Genomic DNA, 8,567 nt, shown 5'->3' on the forward strand with positions numbered 1-8,567 from the left:
GAAACACACCTGAAGAGAACCTGCGTTTAATCTAATAACTATTTTTCCAAAGTTGTTGTGAGCTTGTAGCTCCTGGAGTGTGGACCTTGTCTACATAATACTTACTGCAGAGTATTAGTAGTGTGATCTCTACAGCTGGACTGTGATCGATGAGAATGTGCAATCCCATGGGAGTTATGGGAAAGACCAGTTTGTTTACTCTGCACTTTCTCCTGGGTCTCAGTGGCAGTTTGATTTATACCGTGCCGGTTTGCACCATAGGCTTGTTATTTTGGAGCCTGGCAAGGACTGCACAGTAAAGCCCATTTTATTCTTAAGCGTTCAATGCATTTTAATGCATTAAAGAAAATTGGCTTCAGATCTGACAGTTAGTTTGACCCTGAGTTGAGCGCAAAGAGCAAATGGGTGAAGCTGGAAAAGGAATCAGACATTTTGTTTGGAGAATAAGAAGCGAGCTGTGCCCTGAGAGTTTTTCCAGCCTACCCTTCCTCCCCCCTCTTCAGTCCTCTTCCTCATCCCCTGCGCCAGTAAATACAGTTTGCACACTTCATAGGGGCCTGGGATTGACAGTGGAGAGCGGGAGGGATGAGAACAGGCCATTTCTGGGGCTTTTTCTGGGAGACTGTAATGTATGCAAATCTCAATTAAGACCTCCTGTGGCCTCATTAGGCCCTTCGATGGGGCTTAGGAAAGGGAGGGGTTAATTAAAACCCAGCTCAGGTTGGGAGGCTGTCGGGTGTTCTCTGTGTACCACTCGGAGGGTAATCAATACCTAGCCATATCATTATGATTTACAGAAAGTGTTTAACTATAGCTTTAAATCAATTTCCTGGGTCTGGGGAGGAAGGGAGGAAAGGAAAATATAATAAGCCCTCCTGCTAGTGAGGAAAGAAAAAGTTCTCATTTCATGTTAACTCACCCCCACAGCAGACAAAGACTGCCCTCATATCTTTAGTATTGTTCAATTTTATTGTCACGGCAACTTAACCAAGCCTACAATGAGATGAAAAAAGCTTTCTCTTTCTCCGCAGCTCACGGCATGTTAAAATTGGGAGCAGAACGAAAAACAAACCAGTTCAAGCATGCCATTATAAAAGGAAAATCGAAAAAGATATGGGTTTCTGGCTTAATTTTTCACACAATCGCTGTACTTCTGTGTAAAATAATTGCAGCAGTTTAACTGTACATATGTCTAGAAGAGGTTTCTGGGTAGGTGTGGTTTATCTCACATGAAAATGTAAATCAGTGAGTCGATCCTGCGCTGGATGGGGGCAAAAGGGTCGAGGTAGAATTACATTTGAGTGACAGCAAAGCCCCTTCAAAGACGGACAGGAATCAAACCTGGCATCGATCATAACCCCAACTTCATTATTGTCTCAGAGAAGACGAGAGATCAGTCTAAGAAGTCCACCGTAAGACTAGCTACAGATTATAAGATTATGTCTGTGCCATGCCGCAGTACAGACAAAAGAGGTAAAGGGAATTTTTTCTTTCTTTTTACCTTTTTCTCTTCTTTTCAATTTAGAGGTGGCAGTGCGTCATTGTTCAAACGTATTTACAACTCCTTCGAGAAATCATTTTTTAATCCGCTTGTTAGCCTGCTTCAATCCTGGCTATCACGGGTAGAGCAAATTATTAATCACAAGTACAAAGCAAAGAGTGGCGGCTCGTTTCTGCCAAATAATTAATTTTCTCCTTTCACTGACAGAGACTCAGACTGCAATTATGGCTGCCCCAAAGATTGTTTCCACTTCACTTTTTTGCAAACCATGTCGAGATGACAGTTCTTGTCCTCCCTGAGGGGAAATTCGTGTTCATTTGCAGTTTAAAAGGTTAAACATTTGCCTCAACGGAGGCTTTGTGTTGCATCGCATTTATATATTGATGCACAAGGGTACAGATACTGAGGCACCAGTATTGTGTCCTAATGCAAGAGAGGTGTTATTCATTAACCAGGAGTGCCTCGAGGACAGACCTTCATCAGGGAAAGTGTGTTTATGTAAGACATAAGGTTGGCTGGAGATAGCACCGGGCTCATGCCTCTCATTACATTAAGAAGAAAGAGAAGCTCCCACAGTAAAGGGCACCTCTTGTCGGTCAATGCGCGAGGAGCCACTGTCAGGTCTCATATCCTTAAAATGTTCAGGGATAGACGACCACTGAACTCGGGGGACGGCGTTTGTCCAAAGATATGAAGTGATGCTTAAGGGGATTCTGGCCATCTGACAGTGAAAGCACATTTTTAAAATTAAATCACGCGGTTATGGAGTGTACAAAAAATGTTTGGTTGACACCCAAACTTTTAGTTACTCAGGGATTGCTGTGAAACTTAAGCCTGCCTAAAGCAATAATACAAGGATCTGCATCTGAAATTTTACCAAATCAACTGACAGCTCTGTGTGTATGTATGTGGCACAACTCATTAAAATCTGTGCAGATTTTGGCAGAATATTGTGTTTTTGGCAGTTTACACTTCATTTTGATCCTGGATGCAGAAATTGGGAATACTGAGAACAGTTGGAAGGATTCATCAAGTGTTTTCTGTTGTTGTCTTTCAGGGGCAGGGAGAAGCTTCAGCACGAGGGACAACCATGGAGGGGGATTGTCTCAGCTGCATCAAGTACCTCATGTTTGTCTTCAATTTCCTCATCTTTGTAAGTATTTTTCCTCTCAAGCTCAAAGAAACTTAATCTGGCCATCTCTGAAGTTACTTTCAATCTCGAGATTTAAGTTGGGCTTCTGCCTACTCCCTGCCCGACTGGCTAATGGATCCACATTTGCATTTCATTAGATGAGGCAATCTTGATTCTATCAAATTTTCTTTTGATTACATTTTAGTGTGCTGACACACATCTGAGGCACACTGTGCCATGTGGAGCTGGTGACTGGCACCTTAGTTTATCAGCCTTGATCAGACAATCAAGAGTAATCCTGTTAGTCTGAACTCGTAAAAAGGGGGAGGGTCATAATAAGAAGGTTTATCTCTTTTCCTGCTTTATTAAGCGCAACCAAATCATTTAGAGACTCTCCTCAGATGAGGTTGTTCAAGGCCGGGGTAATAATGCAGCCGACGAAGCACAGAGTGAACTTGGCTGTTAGCATCTCTCACTAACGGCTTCTCTTTTTCTATAGCTTGTGTGTGTGTGTGTGTGTGTGTGTGTGTGTGTGTGTGTGTGTGTGTGTGTGTGTGTGTGTGTGTGTGTGTGTGTGTGTGTGTGTGTGTGTGTGTGTGTGTGTGTGTGTGTGTGTGTGTGTGTGTGTGTGTGTGTGTGTGTGTGTGTCTGGCCGTTTCACACTCATGTAACTCAAACAGCATTCTTAAACCCCAGAGCTTTTGAAATGGCTGCTTCCTCTCGTCACAGTACAACCTCTCTTAGCTGAAGTGGTGTTCATTTGCACAAGCCAAGGTCTTCAACCTCGTGACAGGAAGAAGGGGATTGTGGTATGAATTGTTGGAGGCTCGGATATCTTCCCCCTACCTCGATGCCGTCTCTTCTTAATCACATGAGTCACCTCACGGTGGCTGCTGATAGGGTTTTAGTGAAAGGGAGGATGGGCTGGAAGCTGCAGCGGTGTACATTTCTTTAGCAGGTTGGGGGTGGGTTGATGTAGTGTAGCTATCTCAGCCCGCACCTCTTCTGAAGCATTGTTGCACTGTCAATAGCCACTTTTTATGTCACCCTCAACCTTCACTGCAACCTTTTAGAAATCTGCATTAGCGGCATTTCGCCAGTGGAAAAAAATAATAAACTTCTCCATGACCTCCTATTGAAGGTTTTCTGTCTGCCGAGCTATCACCTGTGTTATGATGTATGTTTAAAACAGCAGTGGGTTTCTGTTTTGTCTAACTTTCATCCTGTTTTTTTTTTTTCCCCTTCCTCTACCAGCTGGGGGGATCTTTCCTCCTGGGAGTGGGAGTGTGGGTGCTGGTGGACCCTACAGGGTTCAGGGAAATTGTAGCGGCCAACCCCTTACTGTTCACGGGTGTCTACATCATTTTGGGGATGGGAGGAATGCTCTTCCTCCTAGGCTTCCTGGGCTGCTGTGGAGCCATCCGTGAAAACAAGTGTCTGCTCCTTTTTGTGAGTCAACCGGCAAATTTGAGTATGTGTGTTGATGATGATGTCTGTTGGATTTTGGACTGCTGTGTTTGCAGCTGAAAGCCAAAGAAGCAAAACGTCCCTCTATGTGCTTCAAGCCTCATGCATATTTGATGCTGAGTGAAGCAAGAACAACCCAAATGTGATTTTTAAAGACTGACATACCATTTTTTTCAGACACTTTTCCACTTTGTCGTGCTCCATCTTACACTTTACCCCCCCCCACCCCTTTTTTTTTTGTTTTGCTTTTGTCTTACTGCAGTTCTTCATGCTCATCCTCCTCATCTTCTTAGCAGAACTGGCTGCTGCCATCCTGGCTTTTATCTTCCGGGAGCATGTAAGTTTCCTCCAATGTTCACTCAAGCTTTCATCACAGATGTCCAGTATGGCCGGGTGTCAAAACTTCACTTATACCGAGACTCTTCTCAAAACATTTCTGATATGCTTATTGTCTAAAATGATTGTTGTGTTAATTTTGGGAACATTTTATTCCTGCATTGTTTACTTATACATTTTTTTCATGGTATTGTATAAAGGACCAAGTCTGATATAGTATATATTACTTTTCATTGTTGAAACCTGTCATCCACCACAATGCATTGTGACGATCAACAATTTGCTTCCCTATTGAGCAGTTGATTTTTCCTTACATGCCTAAAGTGGAGGTACTATTTATAGAAGGCTGGTGTTCAGCGCCATATCTCAAACGCTACAGTCCAGTTTGGTTTTTTTTTTACATATTTTTTTGAATCAATTTCTTCTTTAATCCCAACCTTGCCTGAAGTTACACGACTCAAAGGGGTTCACAAGACTTCCTTTTGTGTTTTCCTTTGGAGCCTCAAAAAAATGCTTTATACATTTTTCTCACATACAGCCATACTATCAAAGATGTGTAAACAGACTTTGATGTGTAAAACTGGCAGAGCGTCCCATTTAACCCATTTTTCAGTGTTGTTATCTGACGGATATAATCCCTGTGGTTACACTAACCTGTGCTCTCATTGGCTGTTGCTTTAGCTGACCAGAGAGTACTTCACAAAGGAGCTGAAAAGACACTATCAGGGCTACAACAACAGTGATGTCTTCACCTCGACATGGAATGCCATCATGACTACAGTAAGGCCACAGCACACATGGCAGAGATACCAACTCACCCCTTTCACCAGCAGTCTATGGAAGCGCCGAGGTTTACCACCTGGTCGTCAAGGGACTATATTTTATAGATAAATCTCAGACATTTAGGTCAATATTCATGCTGGATTGGTGCACGCACACAGTGGACCATAGGCCAGTGCACAAAAAGGCACTCAGCTTCTTCCTCCATTCTCTCCTCTTTTCCCTTCAGTTTGACTGCTGTGGGGTGAACAGCCCAGAGGATTTTAAGGACAGCCTGTTCAGGCTGATCAACCAGAATCATGTGGTGCCAGAAGCCTGCTGCCAGCCTGCCAGTCAGACCGGGGAGCTGGCCTACATCAGCCAGGAGCAGTGCTTATCAGGCAATATGATGTTCCGCAATAACAAGGTAACTCCTGACATCCACCGTATCAACCTCTCTCTCCTTCTCGATACGAGTCCCTCCTTCGAAAGCACCTGCAGGCTTTATTAGAGCAGAAGACAGTTGAGGTGTGACATCCAGGGACGAGCTGCCTCCTCCATGGCTGATTAGTGCGCTTCTGCGTTTTGGGTGTCATTGGAGACCATCTTAATATGTGGCATGGCATGAGGACACTGGTGTATATATTCATCTGTGTGTGCGTGCGTGTGTGTGTAAGAAAGTGTGTGTTCATGGTTAAATCGCAATTTTAGTGGGGCTTACTGTGTGCAAAAATAGAGGATAATAAGTGTATGAATATGGGAAAATTAGATGTGCTTCAGAGTTGCATACATGCACACCCACAAAGCAAGCCTTGAGTGTAATTACAGTGAAAGCTGATAGGAAAAGGTTTTTACTGCACTCTCCACCTGTTGTTTTTCATGCCTCTGCAACAATGAGAGTTATCCACAGTGTGTGTGTGTGTGTGTGTGTACCTCTTTCTGTTCATTCACACAAAGAACTCTCATTAAAAAGCAGTGAGGCTGGAGGCCCTGCTTCCCACTCAGTCAGCCGGGCCTTTGTTCACAGCCGCACTCAATTAAAGCCGTGATGTTACTTTAATTGTCTCGGTAATTCTGCATGTTTATAGGCAATTGATTGTCTGTTGAGCGTCAAGTCTTTGTGCGTCGACAGGGATGTTACTCTGCTGTGGTGGACTACTTTGAACTGTACATCTATGTGGCTGGAGCTCTGGCCATCGTGGTGCTAACCATTGAGGTAAGATTATAAAATATGCTGGGGCAGGTGGGGGGGGGGGGGGGGGAATATTCATTTCAGAAATGTGCAATTCTGCATTACATTTACCTGAATCTGTCAAGGGTTTTTGAAATATCTTTGTAGGACAAGATCGCCATCTAGTGGCAAAACCTGGTGCTATAAGTCCACACAGTTTACTTATTCTCTCCTTTTTTATAGAAATGCAATATTTTTGTCGAGTTGGAAAGAGAAATATTTGTCCGCAAATACAACTACAGTTTCATTAATTACATTATACTAATTTACTTAAAGTACTGTTGTTAATGTATTCTTTAATTTTTTTTAAATGAATAAAACTAAATAAAAACTACTGTTGGCCTATTAGGTTCCTTTTGACTTGTTTCTTTACAATTATGATGTCAGTTGTTAGCATTGACTGGCAATTTTCAATTTACTTTTATAAATACCTATGCTCACCTCATTTCTCATCGTAAAGTGTGACAAGTGTGTGAAAAAAGCTTATTGGCATTTTGTTTTGTAATTATATATTTGTCATAGAATTATTTGTATTTTCCAAAAACAAGTTCATCCGGTAAAATAAACAATTTTACATAGAAATGCAGTTTTAAAGGTTTGAATATTATTTAATACTGTAAATAAACCTAAGTATGAGTTGGGGTAAATGCTCATAAAAGTACAAATACCCCAAAATACTACGTAATTACACTGATTTGAGCACTTGTAATTGTGTACTTCAACTGTCTTCAACTGTCTCTCACTGCACTTGAAATAGACTACACTTCAATACAATGTATTAAAATGTAGTCTACTATGCCTACTATAAGATTACACATTAGAAAACACGTAAGAAAGGTTTCATATACAAATAGTGGGATATTAAAAAAAACATGTCTCCTGCATTTATGCAAACGTTATGGAAATACGTTTCCGTGCCTTGTCTTGCCAGGAGAATAAAGCTTAATTCAGGCACTTTTTTTGGGGGGGGGGGAATCAAAAATTAGACTTTAGAATATTTACATTCACTGAGTGCATTGTGTGCAGCTGTTTCAGCCTTTCACCATGAGATAGAATGGATTCATTTAGATTTAATAGCTGTAGAATTGTCAATTTAAAAAAAAGTGTCTGCCCTTTTTTCCAAAATAAAGTGAACTTTCAATATCTGCCAGTTATTCAGTATTACTGTATGTTTTTGACAGTACTGAAAAGTGTATGAAACAAATGTAGGACACACTGGTTAATTTTGTTTGTAATTTGAGAGTTGTATTGGAGAAAACCTGAGGGGCTATCTTAGTGACGATGTGGATGCAAAATTCTATTTCTCTACTTTCTAACAGTTGCAGTTTTCTTGATTACAAGAATGATCCAGGAGTGATAGTTATATGGAGTTCATGAGTCAAATCTTTATGGATGGTGTTGCTTACCACATTTGTCATTTGTAGCAATTGTAATTGATTTGTCGATTTCTGTGCAATAATTCTTTTTCTTTTTTCTCTTCTGTTTCTTTTCCCATTTTCAGCTTTTTGCCATGGTTTTTGCGATGTGTCTCTTCAGAGGGATCCAGTAGAGCTGTTCCCTCTGTGAACTTTTTTTTTTCTTAGAAAAAAAGGGAATTCAGGAGAAATGAAAAAAAAAAAAGGACATTTGTAAATTTGTGGATCTCTTTTTTCTATTGGCTAACTGTTAGAGGGAAAAAAAACAAACTCTCGTACTTCACAGCTGGACTTTTGAGGTACTGGGTGGCAACAAAAAAAAAAAAAACAACAACACATAGACACACGCACAAACTGTTGAGAGAGTGAGAGATCAAATCAGGCAAAGCTGATGTAAGATTTGTGTGTACAGTGGAACCAGTAATTTGTGGACCAGGTCTAACACAGACTGGGTGTAACGTGGACCGAGGTGGAGGACCATGCCACGCCTGAGCAGAAGGCTCTGCACTGACTTTTGGATGAAGAATATTTATATTATGTAAAGTTGGCTTAACTGTACAAACTGTGTTTCATGTACACTCTGGTTGTTCCCCTTTCCCTTTTCATACTGTATACGACATACTGTAACAAAATCCCTTCACTTTTTTTACAGACACACTTCTTCAATGCTGTATCATATAAGCTCTGTGAGACTGAGTGTGTGTGTGTGTCTGTGTGAGTGCGTGT

The 8,567-nt window shown here is 41.4% G+C and overlaps 1 protein-coding gene across 1 annotated transcript in view; it reads left to right on the forward strand.

Moving 5' to 3' along the window:
* The window catches only part of tspan18b (tetraspanin 18b), a 34,677-nt gene extending 26,502 nt beyond the window's left edge, over nucleotides 1-8,175 (forward strand). Inside the window, exons 3-9 of the mRNA XM_080505152.1 lie at nucleotides 2,559-2,654; nucleotides 3,888-4,082; nucleotides 4,363-4,437; nucleotides 5,118-5,216; nucleotides 5,446-5,622; nucleotides 6,328-6,411; nucleotides 7,928-8,175. Of these exons, the coding sequence (XP_080361278.1) occupies nucleotides 2,559-2,654; nucleotides 3,888-4,082; nucleotides 4,363-4,437; nucleotides 5,118-5,216; nucleotides 5,446-5,622; nucleotides 6,328-6,411; nucleotides 7,928-7,975 (774 nt within the window). The 3' untranslated portion in view covers nucleotides 7,976-8,175. The remainder of the gene's footprint in view (nucleotides 1-2,558; nucleotides 2,655-3,887; nucleotides 4,083-4,362; nucleotides 4,438-5,117; nucleotides 5,217-5,445; nucleotides 5,623-6,327; nucleotides 6,412-7,927) is intronic.
* Nucleotides 8,176-8,567: the final 392 nt, after the last annotated feature.

This window comes from Blennius ocellaris, assembly GCF_963422515.1.
Source record: "Blennius ocellaris genome assembly, chromosome: 11".
Lineage (NCBI taxonomy): Eukaryota > Metazoa > Chordata > Actinopteri > Blenniiformes > Blenniidae > Blennius > Blennius ocellaris.